This window comes from Lolium rigidum, chromosome 7 (assembly GCF_022539505.1).
Source record: "Lolium rigidum isolate FL_2022 chromosome 7, APGP_CSIRO_Lrig_0.1, whole genome shotgun sequence".
Classification (NCBI taxonomy): Eukaryota; Viridiplantae; Streptophyta; class Magnoliopsida; order Poales; family Poaceae; genus Lolium; species Lolium rigidum.
This window is the reverse complement of record NC_061514.1, coordinates 302,458,282-302,478,629: the sequence shown is the minus strand read 5'-3', so window position 1 is coordinate 302,478,629 and position 20,348 is coordinate 302,458,282. Positions and strand designations below refer to the sequence as shown.

The 20,348-nt window shown below is 42.2% G+C and overlaps 2 protein-coding genes, 8 non-coding genes and 2 pseudogenes across 10 annotated transcripts; all 12 read left to right on the top strand.

Moving 5' to 3' along the window:
• Positions 1-794: 794 nt before the first annotated feature.
• On the top strand, positions 795-3,764 carry LOC124674257. Its single transcript, XM_047210297.1, has 8 exons — positions 795-969; positions 1,226-1,741; positions 1,841-2,018; positions 2,181-2,484; positions 2,889-2,961; positions 3,054-3,144; positions 3,253-3,332; positions 3,421-3,764. Exons 1-8 carry the CDS (start codon positions 946-948, stop codon positions 3,691-3,693), a joined length of 1,539 nt encoding a protein of 512 aa, XP_047066253.1. The 5' UTR covers positions 795-945; the 3' UTR covers positions 3,694-3,764.
• Positions 3,765-6,135: 2,371 nt separating this feature from the next.
• Positions 6,136-6,232, top strand: LOC124679959. The gene has a single exon (XR_006995373.1). It is a non-coding gene; the product is annotated as a small nucleolar RNA Z101 (small nucleolar RNA).
• A 54-nt stretch (positions 6,233-6,286) lies between these two features.
• LOC124679967 lies at positions 6,287-6,372 on the top strand. Its single transcript, XR_006995378.1, has one exon. It is a non-coding gene; the product is annotated as a small nucleolar RNA Z102/R77 (small nucleolar RNA).
• An 81-nt stretch (positions 6,373-6,453) lies between these two features.
• Positions 6,454-6,552, top strand: LOC124679950. Its single transcript, XR_006995364.1, has one exon. It is a non-coding gene; the product is annotated as a small nucleolar RNA Z101 (small nucleolar RNA).
• A 219-nt stretch (positions 6,553-6,771) lies between these two features.
• LOC124679960 lies at positions 6,772-6,855 on the top strand (annotated as a pseudogene).
• Positions 6,856-6,925: 70 nt separating this feature from the next.
• Positions 6,926-7,011, top strand: LOC124679966. Its single transcript, XR_006995377.1, has one exon. It is a non-coding gene; the product is annotated as a small nucleolar RNA Z102/R77 (small nucleolar RNA).
• Positions 7,012-7,109: 98 nt separating this feature from the next.
• On the top strand, positions 7,110-7,205 carry LOC124679955. Its single transcript, XR_006995369.1, has one exon. It is a non-coding gene; the product is annotated as a small nucleolar RNA Z101 (small nucleolar RNA).
• Positions 7,206-7,443: 238 nt separating this feature from the next.
• LOC124679957 lies at positions 7,444-7,539 on the top strand. Its single transcript, XR_006995371.1, has one exon. It is a non-coding gene; the product is annotated as a small nucleolar RNA Z101 (small nucleolar RNA).
• Positions 7,540-7,600: 61 nt separating this feature from the next.
• Positions 7,601-7,686, top strand: LOC124679965. The gene has a single exon (XR_006995376.1). It is a non-coding gene; the product is annotated as a small nucleolar RNA Z102/R77 (small nucleolar RNA).
• An 88-nt stretch (positions 7,687-7,774) lies between these two features.
• LOC124679952 lies at positions 7,775-7,872 on the top strand. Its single transcript, XR_006995366.1, has one exon. It is a non-coding gene; the product is annotated as a small nucleolar RNA Z101 (small nucleolar RNA).
• A 250-nt stretch (positions 7,873-8,122) lies between these two features.
• Positions 8,123-8,203, top strand: LOC124679969 (annotated as a pseudogene).
• Positions 8,204-9,578: 1,375 nt separating this feature from the next.
• On the top strand, positions 9,579-10,250 carry LOC124669267. Its single transcript, XM_047205911.1, has one exon. It carries the CDS (start codon positions 9,622-9,624, stop codon positions 10,012-10,014), a length of 393 nt encoding a protein of 130 aa, XP_047061867.1. The 5' UTR covers positions 9,579-9,621; the 3' UTR covers positions 10,015-10,250.
• The last annotated feature ends 10,098 nt before the right edge of the window (positions 10,251-20,348 follow it).

Below are 20,348 nucleotides of genomic sequence, written 5' to 3'. Positions count from 1 at the left end.
ATTGACTATATCATAGGCAAACACTCATGGTATTCAATATGATGTTTGATCTTACGTACGATACCACGCTAGTGAACCAACCAAACCAATATTTGGTTCTACCATAGAATTTTCCTAGCATAAAGGTCATTTGAATTATTGAAATAAGGTTGTAAATGTCCTACAAATTTTCTTTAAAATGGTAAATTTACATAATTCTACGTGTGTGTGTCTGTGGTGGGCAGGGGGGGGGGGGGGATTACAGTATGATGTCAATTTCAATCCTACATGATTTCGTGCGCACAAAAGTTAATTTTTTTGACATGGTACACACCAAAGTTTTCTTTATTACATCACAGCAAAAACGAAGGATTCATGAAAGATGTTTGAGTGGAAATGTTAGAATTCGTATAAAACATAGCATATTTTCGTAGCGTATGGAGTTCATTTTTTGTTTTGGATGAACAAGTTTCTGGAAGCCTTTTTCTCTCCGACCTTTCAAAATCCACTGGTTGGGGAAAGAGCAAGTACTCCTATAGTCCTATACTCGTCGTAGACTCGTAGTCACCGAGAAGTCTCCGTGTTCTCGTGGTGCCTTTGTGAGCTCATGTACTGAGCTCCTATACGCGTCGCCACAACTGGGACGTTCACGGAGATCCGAAAAAGAGCTCCTTTTTTCATCTGCCTATCGCGCCTCTGCCTTCCGCCACTGCGCCACCTCCCCCGCGCGCCCTTCTTCTCCACTCGCAGCCACCGCAACCGCACCCACCTCCCCTATTTATGGCCGCCGGTCACATCTAATCATCGCCCACTACCGCCTACCAGAATCGCCTCCTCTGCCTCCCCCGTGCCACTAGCAGCAAAACCAATCGTCATCGCCCCGTTTGGACGGACACCTCCCATCTTCCATCCAGCCAAGAAGAGGAAGAGCCAGAGGAATTGTTCTTGAGCAACTTACTGCACGCCATGGATTCTCCAAAAAAGGAGCAGGTCTGTTCTTGTCAATAGGTAGAAATCAATTTCTTCCTTCCCAGCTGAGTTCGTCTCATTAATGGCCGGGGTTCAGTGAGTGGAGTCAGAGCAAGGGCATGTGGTTCTTTAATTCCAGTCAGTATCGGCATGGCCGTGTGCTCAGATATTTATCTTGTCCTCCCCGCGTGACAATTTTAAACTTCTGCTCTGTGAGTTGAACTGAAAGCCTCTTTTTTTTCACTCTGCTTCTTGTTCTTCCTCTTTGAATTTGTAGGAGAGCAGCAGCAGTAGTACTCCTACGAGTGGAGCAAATCCAATGCAAGGAGGAGGCCCCGCCCCTGCTGATCACCACCATCAGCAGCCGAAGAGGCCGCACCTCTCCATCGACATCCCAACGGCGAGCACCGCGGCCATGCCTCGCCACCCCGTCATCGCACCGACAGCAGCAGCAGCGGAACACCCGGCTCCAGCAGCAGAAGCAGACACCATACCAACGACCCCCGGCTCCCACAGCAGCAGCGGCAGAACACCCGGTTCTTGCAAGCCACCGCCGGCGCCGCAGCGCACGCCGTCGTTCAAGCTGCGGCAGACGGTGAGGAGCCTGCTTCCCGGAGGAGGCAGCTTCAAGTCGTCGGTCAGAGGGTACGAGGCCTCCTTCTCCAGGCTATTCAGTGCCAGGATCGCGAGGACGTCGTCGCTCCCCGTGAACGACGATGATAACAGTGTGGTTTCGGGGCCGAACTTCCTCTCGCTGCACGGAGCTGACAAGACTCCCAGTGATCCTGCCGTTGTAAGCATTTTTAGTTTCAATTTCGCTTGCAACTTTTTGTTATCTGAAATTGTAGCTTTGGTGCTGAAGCTGTGTTAGTTTGGTTCTGTTGGTGTCTAGGATAAAGCAGGCATGCACCGTTCGCAGTCCCTCCCCATGAACATGAAGAAGTTCAACTCGGCGAAAAGCATCAAGAGGATGAACTCCCTCGGCGGCGTGTACCGCGTGGTCCCTTCCACGCCGCGAAACCCCGCCACGCCGAGCAATGTCGTTCCGGACATAGAACCTACCGAATCAGGTGGGTGGATTCTACTGTCCAACATACATATCACTCTGTTTACAGCTTCAGTCTGAATTCTGACAGTATTCATGTATCAGCAGCCGTACAGAGTTCCTGACCTTCCTGAATTCTGATAGTAGACGTTGCTAATCGTTAATGTCATCTAGCTGTTTCATACAGGGCCTGGAGAGGAAGACGGAGAGGACATAGCAGAGGAGGAGGCGGTGTGCCGGATCTGCATGGTCGAGCTGTCCGAAGGGAGCGGCACCATGAAGCTGGAGTGCGCCTGCAAGGGTGAGCTCGCACTAGCCCACAAGGACTGTGCCCTCAAGTGGTTCAGCATCAAGGGCACCAGGACCTGCGAGGTGTGCAAGGTGGAGGTCCAGAACCTCCCAGTCACCCTTCTACGTGTTCAGAGCGTGCGTGCTGAGGCGAGCCGTGGTGGCAACGGTGGCGCTAATGGGCCACAAAATGCTCGGTACAGGCAAGTTAAATTATTTAACTAAACAATGCTGGTGTTACTTGAAACGTTTGTGTTCCTCATCTGGAGTCTGATAACACCTGTGCCACCACCTGGTAATATTATATGGATAGCTTGACTACCTACTTTGAGAGGGCCAATCTGATGCATTGTCGTGACAGATCAAGATACAAATTTCTTCTAGAAACAGAATGATGTGTGCTAGTTGTAAAATAATCATACCTACTTGCTACTGACATAGATTTATACAACCTGAAGTTTGATTGTTTTTGTCATGACAGATCAACATACAAATTTCTTCTAGAAATAGAATGATGTGTGCTAATTGTATACTAATCATACCTACTACTACGGTCTTAGGTTTATACAACCTGACGTGTGATTCCTTTTGACATCTGGTTACACAGATTGTGGCATGGAACACCAATCCTTGTGATCGTAAGCATTCTTGCCTACTTCTGCTTCTTGGAGCAATTGCTGGTAACCATCTCTGTCTTGTTAATTTCTTACTACAAATTCCTTACACTTGGTTACATTGATATGCTGATCATATATTTTATTTAATCTGATAGGTTGGCCATAATGGTTTTGCTGCCCTGGCGATATCACTGCCCTTCTCATGTATCCTAGGTCTATTCTCATCATTGACAACAAGCAGCATGGGTATGACACTAATCATCTTACACATCAATTAGCACACAGCATGAAAACTATATATATTTCTTAAATGAAATGACTAGTAACTTAACCTGCGTGCCTGCAACTCTGCAGTGGCAAGAAGGTACGTTTGGATCTACGGGGCTATCCAGTTCCTCTTCGTTGTATTCTTCACTCATCTGTTCTACAGATATGTAAGCACAGCTCCTGCCCCACTCACATCAACTTGGGGTTAATTAAGCAATTCGTTGTGCAAATACTGATGTTTGAGAACTGTTGCAGCTCCATTTGCAAGCTGTGATATCCATCATCCTGGCCACCTTTGCTGGTTTCGGTGTGGGGATGATTGGCAACTCCATCATCGTCGAAATACTAAGGTGGAGGACAATCGCTCCGGCTCAACAACGCCGTGCTCGCAGGCCACGCGTGGCACAGCAGCAGCAGCAGCAAGCTCCGGCATCTAGTCAACCTACAGGCCAGCCATCAGCCACCCAGGAGGGGCAGCGTAATGCTGCTGGGGGTGACGTCGAGAATCCCGTCGTCCCTCAAGAATAAATCATTTGCATTTCTAAGCTTATGTAATGTTTGTAGTTAGTTGAGAGTTGAGGGGTTGGGATGTTACTGTATAATAGATTAATAGTAGAGCAAAGAGGTCTGGAAGTTTTCATTGGCCTGCATGCAAAATCTCATTTAGAGTTTTCTGTTTTTTCTTTCTTTTTGGTAGCATGTGAGGAACTATGTAGCAGATTCAGTAGCATATGTCATTGGTGTACAAAGTATGTCAAGGCATTTCTGCATGCATCATCGTTGAGAATGAAGCCAGTAAATAAAATGTTTTGCTTACCATATCTTCTACATATTTTTTCTCTTATTGTCACTCCAGATGTATAATATCAAAACAAATGTATATGCATAATTTGGCAAATCATTTCTTCATGGGACCCAGTGAAAAAATAAAAGTATGGGTGAATCAGAGAAGATTGGCTAGATAGCATTTGCATTGTATCCTTTTTTTTATTCGAAAGCGAAACCTGTAGCAGCAGAATGCGGATACAAGTACTGAATTATATTGGATGGATCATGACATGATACAATAATTGAGAAGACTTGTATAATAAACGAACATATATACCACTTTCATATGTCGCTATGCAAAGTACAGACTGATATGTAAATTAACACATTCCAATGAAATATACACACAGAACGAGCAAATATTAATACTTATACATACCAAGCGCACATAAAACACTCCCAAGATAGTAAATGTCCAAAATAAAACATCAACACACATATGCACCATCTCATAACAAATGTAAATCATCGAATTACAAGTTAATTTTTGGATAAAGTATTGAGTTATCAACAAACCAGATAACCATCTTTGAATGGTCAGTAATCCAGCTAGAACAATCAGCTTATCCTATATCGTATTATATTAGCAATATCATATCCTAACAACTGGACTCAGGTTCAAAATGCATTTTATTCGGATGACAAAATCTCTTTAGCATATCCCATACCATTGGGTTTGGAAACCAGTTTGATCGAAAATTATTTGAAAACTATCTTTGGTTAGAGGAGATACACACCATTGTAGTATTAAAAAATCACTCCAACTGCTTGCCATATTCTCTGATCACTCTAAATTAAAACTAAAACCACACCAAAGATTTATGAAACGGAGCGACATGAATTTTCTAACCATTCCTCCAAATAATTCAGCCCAAAAGGCCACTGGACAGCCCACAGCCCACAGCCCACAGCGGGAAAAACCCTCACCTTGGCGGGTCTATATAGTCCAAACCCTAGCGCAACCGCTTACTCATCCACCGCCGCCAACCCTCGCCGGAGCCTTGCCGCCTCCTCCACCACCTCCACGCGGGGCTGCGCTCTGCCCGGCCTCCAACGGTTCAGCGCCGCGCTGACCCATCCTCAGGACCCTCAGGAAAGAGGTTAATCAGCAAACAGGCCTTCCCTTACTCTAACACGCTCTATAGGACATGTGTTTAATGAGCCATAGGTTGTGCCAATTGTATGACATACTGGTAGAAGATCCAGAACATTTTGTGTAGATTGTCCTTTTAAGCACTTGATCGGAAAATCTGATGACCGTGCGCATCTCATTGCAGATGTGTTTCAGTGTTGAGTAGATGACATAGTGTTTAGCTTTACTGTGGTTGTTTTGCAAGTATGAGCTGCTCCTGTTGTTGTTTACTAGCTGATGGTGATATACATGGCATGTTGATTTTGCATTTCTGTAGATTTATCAAAGATTTGATTGGTAGTACCTGTTATCTAATAACATTGGTAGTCGTGTCATAGTAAAGTTGGTACCTAGTTTGCGCTTGGTTCTGTTTTTTTTGTTGTATTCCAATTTAGTACTCGTGTTTTATCTCCAAAAATAACGCATGCTTTCTAGGATGTGCACCAATTGGTGTTCTGAGCTGCTATTTTGTGGATTTTGTTGATATGTTATCCATTTATTGTTCCCTGGATAATATGTACTGTACATATGATGGCATGAACTGGACTTTACCCGGACAACAGACAATTAGCAAGCTATCTGCTGAAATTATTTATGTTTGGAGGGAGTCTAGTAAAACCTTCATCTGGAGTTTAGCTGTCTGTTTCTTCTCCTGACAGCTCTCGACAATTGGTTGGCCTGCATCTTTGCCAACTAGTGATAGAGGGCCATTCACAAAAGTTTATAGTTCTTTCCCTATCTCTATTCTTCGTTGTTTTTGCTGTTTCTTGGATGAGCGTTGTTTTTGCTGTTTCTTCTTTCCCTGCATCTTTGCCAACTAGTGATAGAGGGCCATTCACAAAAGTTTATAGTTCTTTCCCTATCTCTATAGTTCTTTCCCTATCATGTATTAGCTCTATCTAATCGTATCCCACACTGCTTGTTATGCTATATTTTGGAGGAAAAACCTGTTTGTTTATCTTCGTGTATTCAATTTGCTAGTTTGTTTCTTTCTTGAAATCAGGCTGCTGTTGATATAGATGAGGAGACACCAGTTTGTGGTTATTTTGCGTCTGAGTCATTTCCATGATGTTACACTCTTTTCACCTTGAAGAACTGATTATTCCCTTGCATTCTTACTACTTGTACAAAATTATTTTATTTTTGGTGTTAATTGTTGGGAGATGAGATGATGAATGAGATTAATTTCCCTATTGGTTTGATTGGCTGATATGATGGCCTAAATTCTGAACCGAGTCTGATCATTCTCTTGTTTTCATTAAAAACCATGATTTCTTTTGCTTGCCTTCCTGTCTTGTCTTTCCTTGTTGGTTTTTTAATGAACGTTGTTGATGCAGATGAGGAGACACAAGTTTTATGGGTAATTTGCGTCTGAGGCATCTCTGTGATGTCACACTCTTTATCACCTTGGAGATCTGATGCATCTGTTATAACGTTCTCATCATTTGTTTGTCTTCTTTTTATTTGTTTGGGTGAGATGAGGTTGCCAATATTTGTTGATGGACTAGTATGCTGTCCAGTGAATCCTGTATAGCTCTATGCAATCTTATCCCACAGTGCTTGTTATGCTATATTTTGGAGGAAAAACCTGTTGGTTTATTTTGTTGAATTTGCTGTTTTGTTTCTTTGTTGAAATTTTCCTGCTGTTGATGCAGATGAGGAGGTTATTTTGCGTCTGAGTCATTTCCATGATGTCTCACTTTTTTCACCTTGAAGAACTGATTCATTCCCCTTGATGATGCTGTTGCGTTCTTGCTAATTTCTGTACAAAATTATTTTTTCTTGGTGTTAATTGGTGAGAGATGAGATGATGAATGAGATTAATTTCCCTATTGGTTTGATTGGCTGATATGATGGCCTAAATTCTGAACCGAGTCTGATCATTCTCTTGTTTTCATTAAAAAGCATGTTTTCTTTTGCTTGCCTTCCTGTCTTGTCTTCACCAATCTATATTCTTCCTTGTTGCTGTATTTTATGAACATTGTTGATGCAGATGAGGAGACACAAGTTTTATGGGTAATTTGCGTCTGAGGTCACTGTGATGTCACACTCTTTTCACCTTGGAGATCTGATGCATCTGCAATAATGTTCTCTTCCGCTTGTTTGAGTTATTACTTTTTTTTTCCTTTTGATTCCTGTGGGCGAAATGAGGATGACCTTATATTGTTGATGGATGCTATGATGTCCAATGAATCATGTATTAGCTCTATCTGATCATATCCCCTACTTGAGTTTTATTTTATATTTTGGATGGAAAACTGATGGTTAATTTTCTTTTCTCAAATTGCTGATTCCTTTCTTTGATGAAAGGTTTGTTGTTGATGGAGATGAGGAGGCACAAATTTATAGATAGTTTGCATCTGAGACTTTTCCGTTATGTCTCTCTTTTTCACCTTGGAAATCTGATGCATCCTCCTTGATGATGCCTGTTGTGTTCTTTTCTAAAATCTTTTGTTCTGGATTTTAATGGGCGAGAGATGAGATGATGAATGAGATTAATTTCCCTATTGGTTCGATTGGCTGATATGATGGCCCAAATACTGAACTGAAACTGATCATCCTCTCATTTCCTCAAAATGTCGATTTGTCTTGTCTTTGCCAAACTATATTCTTCCTCATTCTTGTTGCTGTTTTTTTGAAGGAGCATTGTTGATGCAGATGAGGAGACACAAGTTTATGGGTAATTTGCATCTGAGGCATCTCTGTGATGTCACACTCTTTTTCACCTTGGAGATCTGATGCATCTGGAACAATATTCTCTTTGTGTCCTTCCTTTCATTTTTTTGATTTGTTTTTGAAGATGAGGCTTCTCTTCTACTGTGTTTGTATTCTGTATAGTATTTTGGGGTAAAGAACCTGCTATCTTTTTTTTTTCCATAAAAAACGATGGTTCTGTGCTCCTTGTCCTGTCCGCCATTCCTATTTCAGCTTTGTTCTTTGTAGAATAATTTCATTTATTCAATAGATGATTATTTTTTAGTTCAGTTGATGGATATTAGATGATGAATGAGATTAATTTTCCTATTGGTTTGACTGGCCGATATGATGGCCTAAATACTGAACCGAAACTGATCATCCTCCCTGCTTTGATACTGAAAGAATTGGGCTTTGTTTTTTTTATCTTCAGGTTTAAGAACATCTCAAAATTCTTCACTGTAGAATGATGCCAAAAAATAATTTTAATGCTGAAAATAAACCAGAAATATTCAAAGCCTCAACTAAAACAGATGTTTACAAGTTGCCCACCATCTCAGCCCATTGTGTAAGACAATAGGCTTAAGCAATCCAGGCTTAGCAAAGATAAATGCTGTTTTGGTGTGGTTATTGAGTTCTCTAGCCTCCTCAAACCTGAGTCTCACAAATCCTCTATTCAACCACACCAGGTTAACCATTTGGGATAATGATTTTAACATTTCACCCTTCTGTTTGTTCCTAATTGTTGCCTCTGGTAATTATTATCTGCTCGGGGTTGTTTATTTTCCTTCAATAGTTTTTTGTGATTACAAGTGGTGGTGAGTAAAAGATGCTGGTAGGGTATGGTCAGTTCTACCAACTCTACTTACATTTCTCCTTGCAACATTTCATTGACTAATTACATTTCCTCCCAACTATTGAACCTCAGCGGCTGCTCAATCTCTGGTAGTATCTACTCAGCTTCAAAAGGGTGACAGCGAAATGCAGGTGGCTTTGAGAATCCTGCCGTTGAACCATTTGCAGTTGGAAGCTTATCTACTCTTTGAAGATATTTTGGTTGAGAGTTTGGGACCTTGATGTATATTAGTAGAGCAAATAGGACCAGGAGTTTTCATGGCCAGGATGCAAACTCTTATTTTGTAAAGTTTATTTTACAGTATTGGGAGGAACTATTCAGTATCATGTGGCAAGGAGTACAAAGTATGTTTAGGCATCTCTGAATGCAACAAGCATGTGGCATGGTGTAGAAAGTATAGGCATTTCTGAATGTGACAAGAGTTGTTCAAAAAAAGAATGTGACAAGAGAATGTATATTGCAGTTGTACTGAAGCTAGTAAATAAAATGAGTTTGTTTTTGTTTTGAAACGTAACCAGTACTTCTCACTGAGCTGTACAGTTCGAACGAATGTCCCGAGCGTACGCTGCGTACCCACCTGCACACCAGGGTCCGTACTGTTAAGTTGGTCGGACCCAGTGAGGCCCTGTTAGAACAGTTACAGAAGCAGACAGAACAATTCAACAATACTTTGCTTTCAGACAAAGTCACTTAACCAGCGACATGTCGAATCGTCCATCTGAACTCAGCTGATCGATCCTTTGCCCGCGCCCTCAAGCCTCGAATCACTTGCAACCCCTGCCATGCCATTCTTCCTCTCCTCACGCACGCAAGCTACCTGCGCGTCTTCCATGGCAACTCTGCTATATATATGCTCACCATGGACCTGCTACTCCCATCCAACGCCATTGCCAGCCACTCCATTACTCGACCTTTCCTCCGAGCCTAATCACCTCAGCTAGCTTCCATGGCTTCCAACAACGTGGCCTCCGAGGTGAACGGCGCCGTCACCAACCTCAACGACCACCTCGCCTCCGGCGACGAGGCCAGCGGGAAGACCAACACCATCATCACGCTGGCGGGGGAGAACCACGGCGCGGCGATGGAGGCGGCTGACGCGGAGGACCTCGTCGTTGTTGAGGCGGGTGGCGGCGACCACGACGGGGACGACGATGGTGAGGACGAGGAGGTGGAGGTGAGCGCCTACACCAACAGCAACTACCAGGCGGTGAACAACTCGGTGCTCGTCGCCGGCAGCTGCGCCGTCAGGGACCCCGGTGTGCACGTCGTCATCGTCGAGCACGTCGACCACATCCGCGACTGCGAGATCTTCGAGGACGGGGAGGAGGTGGAGAAGTGAAGTGGTACAGGTGCAAGGTGACGCTGAATCGATGGAGGATGGTCGTGAGTTACAGGAGCTCGTGTGCACGTACGTACGTCCTGCTTGTAGTCAATTTGGTCGATGTCGGTCGCTACTACTCTGGAACAGTATTTGATTTGTATAAGCGTTTGGTCATGCATATATGCATGTTTATGGTTTAATTGCGTTTATATGTATTCGTCCTAGTGTCATACTACAAACATATTTGTATGTTATGTATGTTTGCTTCCTATTCCACTTGGATTCTGCAGTGTGTGTTGGAAGCATTGTGTTGCAGGCACACTATTTTCTCCCTACGTTTTTTGTACTACCTGCTGTAAATTACATGATGAAAAATCGTGCCCAGAACAGCATAAGAAACTCAAAAGATTCGTACATGTAAATTACATGATGAAGTATCCACATATGAATTTTGGTTACAAATTATAAGTATTACGATCAGTGCAGAAATAGAAGCAAATAAGTTAGTAATTAGTCATATCTTTATTATTTTACTTTTGCGGGTAGTCATATCTTTATTTGAAAGTTACTTGGACAAACTTTACACCACAATACATGTACATGATATGTCCTAAGAGCATAAAAACTTTCCTAAAGCAAAATTTCCATTACCAAAACCGACGTGGCACAAAATGCTCAAGATATGATTGTTTAGGGGGTTAAGTGAGTCTACAAGAAGTTTTTGGGGGGCAAAAGTGAGCAAAGCAAATAGTCACGAATGTGTCTACCACGGGGATGGTCTGTTTATGGATGGTTGTATCCACTGTTAGAAGGACAACATGAGTTTATATTGACATGAACTCTCGAAACCAAGGGCTTCCAATCCATTCCTTTTTTCTTCTTCTTTGTTTCTTAACCTTCCTTCAACCTCTTTGTTTTGGTGTGTTCGCCCTCACCAACTAGCTGCAGATCTGCAGTTGGAAGACAAAGATGAATCAAATGATAGAAAATGGCATCCACGTAAAGGTTCATTGCTTTTAGCTAATTAATTAGAGTTTGTAACTAAAGTAGGCAGAGCTTTCAGTTATATGCTTAGAGATTTCAACTGAAATTAAACAATTTTCAACCTAGTTTGGAGAATTTACACCTATTTTTTTGGGGTACTTCGAACAAAATTTAGAGATTTTTTGTTCCAAACGTCCAACTCAAACTTTTGCAAACTTATCACAAGATGAATAAAAAATTGTGATCTCCAGTCTAGAGGCTGACAACTTAGATCGCCACTACTATCTCGTGGTATTTGCTACACAAGTATTTTTTAATGACAATTTTTAATTTACATATAAAATTCAAACATTTATGTGAACGGGTACATGAAGGATCAAGGATGTCTACTAGAGGGGTGGTGAATAGATGGCTACAACTTTATCTTTTATTGATTTTGGAGAACTTTGGAGTTAAATTACTACTAGAATACACCTATGTGATACAATCCTATATGACAAAGTGATAGTCTACAAACAAGATAAACAAGGTAAACAAGATAGAAGCAACACTAAGAAACATTATAACAAGAATAAAGATAATATAAGTGGCCCGACTATGGAGTGATGTATCTCGAAGTTCAAGTCCTTGGGCCTTCTTATCTCCGGTGGAGAGGTAGCGACAAATAAATTAAACCCACATGATCACGTGGATCCAGTCTTGTTCTCCTTTGAGCTTGCCAAACAAAGCACAAGCTCCTCCACTAAGAGGAAATCGTGAAGCTATTCTCATCGAACTTCATTGGAGAAAATCTAAAAATATGAAAAACCAGTGGAGTCCAACATCTAGGGTTCCCCTGACAAAACTAAGAAGAAATCGCAAGCTAAAAACTCGAAGGTGTGACCATTTTTTCTCCGTTGAATAATAGATCTAGGTCTTCTCTTTCTTTTCCCTCGCTCGGATGCAAGATTAGTGAGAGGGAGAGAGAAGAATTAAGCTTTTCAATGTCAACACTATGAGAAAATCTCAGATCGGAAGTGTGGGTCTTTTTGGGATAGAAGACCCCCTATTCATACCCTCACATATTTTTCTCTATTATAAAATATTCTGCATAGGCCATGAACTTGTGGATTGGGTCGGAATCTGCTGTGGAACTAGATCCTAGAGCCTATTAGGAATTGTACTTGACCAGTCTAGGAGCTTCATAGACCATCCCCAAGCTCACCAACTAAGGTCTAGAGCCTCGAGGGCAAAATGAAATGAAACAAGCACAAACCTATGTTTTATTGTTGGGATTTCTCTTTGGCATTTTCATGAGTTTATATGATATGTTTATGGCACTGATTTCTAATCCTTGTCAAATATTGAACCTCTCTTAGTGGACTGAATTTCATACGACTCAAAGATAGAAAAAAGTAAATATGGAATATAAAGACAACATATTCTTTTAACATTCTTGTGTATGGGCCGTCAACCATTTTTCATGTCATCATTGGGGACTTTCCGTTCATAAACTTGTATACCAATTAGTCCCTAAATCTCTTGTCATTAACAACAAACCCATTTATGGGCAAAGGGGCCCTCTCAATATTATTTAAGAAAGTTAAACCATTGAGATTTACAACAAAATATTTACACACAATTTGCATGGCACAAACATATCAGAAGATGAAAACCTAAGGTCCATCAAACATTTTGGGTTTTATTCAACCTCAACCTACTTTTCCTCTCTCTGTGTTCTCCATCCGCGGACAATACTATTACACACAAAACATAAACAAATGTTTTTTTATTATGCTATGTTCTAACTAAACTTGGTAACTTTGATTTACATATGTACAAGTTAACATCGAAGAAACTTGAATTTCCATAAATTTGGTGGCAGATAAGCATAAACCAAGGTTCATTTCAATACAAAACAAAGGGTCGATCTGAATGGTGGCCCCCTTTGCATAATTATGTTAGCCTAAGCCAGCGCCGATCGATTGCACCTTTAACTAGCTGATCCCTCAATCTCTCTAATTTATACCAGAAAAACAATCATGACCACATAAACAGAAAAAAGCGGGAAAAAGCAAATTCCCAACATGGTGATGACTATTGTTTGCACCATCAGTTCGGCCACTCGGATCCCCGGCCGGCGCCGTCGAGAGCAATCATCGTCTGTTAATTGGTTCCTAGTTCACCCTGATCATTGCTTGCACCACACTGTATAAGTATACACATGTCAAAGGGAGAAATGGATCGGTGGATCAACCTGAAAGTTGTTCACACATGCATACATGATCTTGTTAAAGTAAGCAAAAAATTCAAAGTAAAATTACATAGCTCGATCTGATGCTAACAATCCCGGGACCGCATGCATGCGGCGTGCTAGAGCGTAGCGTGGGTGCGCACTGCTGAAGATATAATCTACAGTGAAGAACTGAAGATACAATCTCAAAAAAAGAAAAAACTGAAGAGCCTTTTCTTTTCGGAGAGCAAACTGAAGGTACTTAGGCGTACACCTGCAGCGATGAGCCTGTCAATGTGGTCCTAGGTAACTAAAGGGTGCTAACCCATCATTACACCCACGCCGAAACCTAGCTTAATTAAGCTAACCTTGATCATCACACGGCACCTGTGCCTGGCAGGGGGCGTTGGAGGATTTCTTTTCAGAAAGAAGTGGAGCAGAGTATGGTGCGAAAGCATTGTAGGACTGTGTCAGGTGGCAGCCCATTCACCCCTCCTTCCCAAAAATATGAAATAAAAAAATAAGGAAATGAAGAATTTCACCTTCTATCCCCTAGTTATGTATTTGTGACACTAATTATCCAGTTGAGTGAAAATCCATCTAAATTACCCCTTCCAAATCCTTCGGGCCCTCTTTTTTTTTTATGTGTGTCCACAGGACAAGGGGTCAATTGATGACCGGGGTTCAAAAATATCAGAGCTACTATGAGAAATGGAACAAATGGATAAGAAATAACGCCTTCCGATCTATACATATTTTTCCGCACCACATCGACGTAACATATGGGTCGTATCTAACAAAAACAAGCAAGCCGTTAAAATGGGATAAAACCGTGTTCCAAGTTATAGAGCAAACTATAATCATTGAGGATTTCTAAAGGGGAGAAACTCGACTTTTATGTGAAATAACCTGCAAAATTAAAGAAAAGATTGGAGAAAATCATATTGGAGAACTAAAATAAAAGAAAAAACAAAGGCATAACTTGTTTATTACTCCATCCCCTCGGTACATTAATTAGGGATACAAGCTCTATTTATCTGGAAAAAAAAGGAACATGCAAAGATAGAAACCAAGCTTAAGTGTCATGGAAACCCGACTACAAAGTGGGAATTATCGGCAAATTCCTACCGCCCAGAATTAGGAGAAGAACAAACACCCAATAAGTCCGCTTACTCACAATTCAGAAGTCACAACTGAGATGGGATGCTTAATTACTACGCACATTATTCTCTGCGCTCAGGTTGTTGCAGCTTTTGTGAATTCAGTGCCATGGTGCCCATTTATGCTCAAATAAGGTAATCTTAGGATTTCATTCTATTTAGTTTAATTCCTTGCCTTCACTCTGATATGATCTTGTGATATTTTTTTGTTCATCAATCCCTCTATTCATTGCCTCAAGTTCGAATCATTTGCGTGAGGAACTATCCTAGATATTGACAACGATTGTGCTTGCGCTAGAGTGGTTCGTGGTATTGTCTACATGGTAGCAATGTGCCATGGAGTTTGCCATGCCCATATGTGGACAATGCCATCATCTGTTATATTTGAGATGCACAATAAACGAAGAACGAAAAGTAAAACACTGCAGGGGACACGAGATTTTAACGTGGAAAACCCTTGCAACACACAAGGAAAAAACCACGGGCGCCAGCCAGCAAAACTTCACTTATTTCGGTGGTGTTTACAAACGCCGTGGGTTTACAATGATGCGATGATAACCCTAGCGGCGGCTTACAGGGAATATAAATAGGCGGTGGCAACGATCCGTACCGCGGGGGCTGCCGCCCCCGCACCCCCGCGGCGTCCCCGTAGGGCACGACATATGGGCTAACTTCGACTACGCTACGCTTCGGCCCAAGCCTCCGGCGACGGGCCTCGCTCCGCTCGTCGAAGTTAGCCTCCCTTTAGTATATGAATTTGGATCACAAAATAACAAACTCCACCTTGAGACAAATTCCTTGTAGCATGAACTTCAACAATCACCTGAATCAACAAAGAAAACACTTGCTGGCGCCAATAGCCACTTGGGCTAAACAAGTTATACCAACCAAGCTTGAGCAAAGCTCAAACTTGGACACGAGGACAGAGCTTAGTCATCATATCAGCGAGGATTATCATGAGTACTAATCTTGCATACCTTCACTTTACCTTTTGCAACCACATCTCCGATTGCGTGGTACTTAATATCAATGTGCTTTGTCCTATCATGGAACATCTGATCTTTAGTAAGATAAATAGCACTTTGACTCGTCACCGAACAACTTAATGCAAGAATTATCTCCACAAAGCTCAGCATATAACCCTTTCAGCCAAACAGCCTCTTTACCCGCCTCAGCAATAGCCATGTACTCAGCCTCGGTAGTAGATTGTGCAACAAGATCCCGCAAAGTAGCCTTCCAGCTAACGACACATCCACCAACAAGAAACACATAACCTGTGAGGGACCTTCTCCGATCCAAATCGCCGACATAATCTGAATCCACATATCCGGCGAGCCCCTCACCAATCCTCGCCAAACCTCAAGCAAGCTTTTGATGTGCCGCGAAGGTACCCGAAAATCCACCGAACAGCTTTCCAATGTTCTTTACCAGGATTAGCCATGTATCGACCGACCAAACTCATAGCATATGATAGATCGGGACGTGAACAAACCATGGCATACATCAAGGAACCAACAAGCACTAGAATAGGGAACTCGAGACATGTACTCAATATCATCTTTAGAGCTAGGACATTGCAAAGCCGACAACTTGAAATGAGAAGCAATAGGAGTAGTAACCGACTTTGCATCATGCATATTAAAACGATGAAGAACTTTCTCAATGTACTTTTCCCGACTAAGAAACAACAAACTAGACTTTCTGTCCCTTTTGATTTCCATGCCTAGTATTTTCTTAGCAGGACCAAGATCCTTCATCTCAAACTCACTACTTAATTGATTCTTTAAAGTAGTGATCTCTTTCATGCTCTTGGCAGCAATCAACATATCATCAACATATAGCAGCAAATAAATAGGTGATCCATTAACAAACTTGATATACACACAACTATCATACCGAGATCTCTCAAAACCATGTGTAAGCATAAATGAATCACACCTTTTATACCACCGTCGTGGCGACTGTTTCAGACCATAAAGGGACCTCTTTAATTTGCAAACAAGATCCTCCTTACCAGGCACAACATAACCTTCAGGTTGGTCCATATATATATCCTCCTCCAACTCACCATGCGAGAAGCAGTCTTTACATCTAGCTGCTCAAGCTCAAGATCATGCATAGCAACAATACCAAAGAAAGCACGAATAGAACTATGCTTCACAACCGGGGAGAATACATCATTATAATCAACACCTGGAATTTGATCGAAACCTTTTGCTACTAACCTTGCCTTAAACCGTGGAGGCTCATTAGGAGACAAACCTTCCTTTCTTTTGAATATCCACTTGCAGCGGACAGCCTTCTTTTGTTTAGGCAAGTGCACAACATCCCATGTGCCATTCTTCTCAAGCGATTGCATCTCTTCTTGCATCGCACCTACCCACTTCTCTTTATCAACCGAAGCAATGGCTTCAATATATGTAGCTGGTTCAATATCATGCTCCACCTGTTCAGCACAACTCAAAGCATAATCAACAATATCACATTCTTGAATTAATCGGGTAGGAGGTGTAATATTTCTCTTAGGGCGGTCAGCAGCAATAGACCGTCCTTGTCGCCGAACAAAAGGTGGTGAAGGTGGAACATCATTATCATCATTGTTGGTTTCAGGAAACACATTTTCATTCTCCTTTGCGTGCTCCACCCGCACGCCAATTCTGTGCTGCTCATCATCGAAACATCGGGAGAATCAATAGCATCGAAATATCGTAGACGGACTATCATTAAACATAACCGCCTCATTAAAAACGACATTCCTGCTCAACACAATTTTCTTAGTTTCAGGATTCCATAATCTATATGCCTTAACTCCCGAACCATAACCAAGGAAGATGCACTTAACAGCCCTTGGCTCCAACTTTCCATTATCAACATGAGCGTAAGCGATGCAACCGAAAACTCTCAAATCTGAATAATCAGCAGGCGAACCGGACCATACCTCAATTGGAGTTTTCTTATCAAGTGGAACAGAAGGTGACCTGTTGATGAGATAACATGCGGTGGAGGCCGCTTCAGCCCAAAAACCTCTATGCATCTTTGCATTAGACAACATGCAGCGAGCCCTCGAAATAATGGTCCTCGTTCATGCGTTCAGCCACGCCATTCTGTTGAGGGGTGTACGGAATGGTATGATGTCTTACCATCCCATCATTGCTGCAAAACTCATCAAATTCATTTGAACAAAATTCCATACCATTGTCGATACGGAGTATCTTAACCTTCTTTTCAGTTTGCGTTTCTACCATAACTTTCCACTTCTTAAAAGCATTAAAAACATCAGATTTATGTTTCGGAAATATGGCCACACTTTTCTTGAGTAATCATCAATAATTGTAAGCATGTAATTAGCACCACCATTAGAAGTTCTACGGGACGGACCCCAAACATCAGCGTGTACATAATCTAAAATGCCTTTGGTGGTATGAACGGAAGCATTAAATTTTACTCTTTTATGCTTACCAAAGATGCGAGTGCTCACAGAACTCAAGATTACCTAAATCGCAGCCATCAATTAGCTCTCTCTTTGCCAATTCTGCCATGCCAAGCTCACTCATATGTCCAAGACGCTTGTGCCAAAGGTTAGTCTTACTAGTTTCATCCGAACTAACAGCAGCAGCAATACCAGGCAAAGTGCTACCTCTAAGGACATATAATTTCGCAGAATTCATATCACCAATCATAATAATGAGAGAACCCGATGATACCTTCAAAAGTTTGTTCCCACCTTTGTACTTGTACCCGTCACAATCAAGGGTACTCAAAGAGATCAAATTCCTCGCCATGGAGGGTATGTGTTTCACTCCTCGTCAACGTGCGTGTCATCCCATCATGGGTCTTGATCCGAACAGAACCAATGCCAACAATGCTGCACTCGGTTGTCATTCCCCACACGCACAAAATCTCCACTCTGCACGGACTCATAAGAACTGAACCAATCTTTGTTACAGCAAATATGAAACGAACATGCAGTATCAAGAATCCATTCATCATCACGTGAAACACATGCAGCCAAAACAGCTAAGCAATCTCCATCAGAACTATCACTACCAGCAACAACAACAGCCTCACCCTTACCGGTGACAACGGCAGCCTTACCATTACCATCATTATTTTTCGGTTGGTAAGTTCCGTTCCTTTTCTCCTTGTTCTGCAGCTTCCAACAATCATCAATATTGTGGCTAGATTTCTTACAATACCTGCAGAACTTGTCACGTCCTTTGGACTTTGAGCGACCTCTATCGCCCTTGCTCTTATCTCTCGTTGTTGTGGTAGTAGTTATCTCGGCTGCTCGGTCCTGCCACGGACCTCTAACGCCTCCGCCTTGGAGGACGAACTTTCAGCTCTGCACCATAGATTTCATTTTCTCCTTTTGTTGGAGAGCATCATAAACTTCCGCGAGAGTTAGTTTGTCGCGGCTCAATAATATGGTGTCACGAAAATTACTGAAAGAATTAGGCAGCGAGCATAAAAGAAGAAGACCTAAATCCTCATCCTCATACTTAACTTCTATAGACTGCAAATCGAAACAATCTCTTTCCGGGAAGATAGGTGATTCATTACCGAACCTCCCTCTTGCAACTTATGCGAGAACAGCTTCATCTTCACGTGCAATCTGCCCGTGAGATCCTTGGACAAACGAGATCTCCTCTAGTTTGATCCATAACTCGGCGGTGGTTTTCTCTCGCAGACACTTCCTGCAGAATATTATTGGACGGATGGAGTTGAATCAACGATAAAGCCTTACGGTCTTTCCGCTTCTCCGCATCGGTCCAGGTATCCTTCGCTTTCTCGCCGAAAGCATCGATCGCTTCATCCGGATCCGAAGATTGGGCGAGAATCGCCCTCATCTTCACTTGCCACAAAGCAAATCTCGTGGTGTAGTCCAGCTGCGGTAGATCGAACTTCGGTGACGACATCTCGTAAACCCTAGATCCAAAGAACACGGGCTCCGATACCACTTGTTATATTTGAGATGCACAATAAACGAAGAACGAAAAGTAAAACACTGCAGGGGACACGAGATTTTAACGTGGAAAACCCTTGCAACACACAAGGAAAAACCACGGGCGCCGGCCGACAAAACTTCACTTATTTCGGTGGTGTTTACAAACGCCGTGGGTTTACAATGATGCGATGATAACCCTAGCGGCGGCTTACAGGGAATATAAATAGGCGGTGGCAACGATCCGTACTGCGGGGGCTGCCGCCCCCGCACCCCCGCGAGGCGTCCTCGTAGGGCACGACATATGGGCTAACTTCTGACTACGCTACGCTTCGGCCCAAGCCTCCGGCGACGGGCCTCGCTCCGCTCGTCAGAAGTTAGCCTCCCTTTAGTATATGAATTTGGATCACAAAATAACAATCATCGAATCACAATGATCTTGCCCCCAAAAGAAATACCAATGTCTCTTCTTCATCCTTGACAAGCTATGTTGCAATGCGGTCCGCTTCTAACAATTAGAGAACTAACCTTGTAGTACGGGCGTTGTCAAAGGTGGGGAAGCAAGTTGAAGATTGCTATTGTGTGTGTTAATGCTCTAATTGCAAATAACCAATTGGTTTCCTATCCTTTTTTGGGTATGATTCGGCTATGTTGACCCTCATGGTCTTCACAAGCTCTTGATACTGTGTTGTGGAGAAGACATATTTTGTATCATGTAGATCCATTATCATGTTATCTATTAAGAAAACAATGAACCATCGTTGACGTGTGTTTTCTCTAGGGACATGTATTGTACACTAGTGCACTAGAAACCTAATTAGCATCGCTAATGATTATGAAAAATAAGACTTTTCATAACATTGACACCATATATATGTTATGATGGCGAAAGAATCTAATTAATCCATACAATGAGAAATGAAAAGGCGATCAGGCAGTTTTTTTAGATGATAGGCTCGAGAAGAGCCATATTTTAAATTAATAGAGCCGCAGACCAGTAGAACGGTAGCAAGTATTACAAGCACAACACAACGATAAGTAGCAGTTATCATGT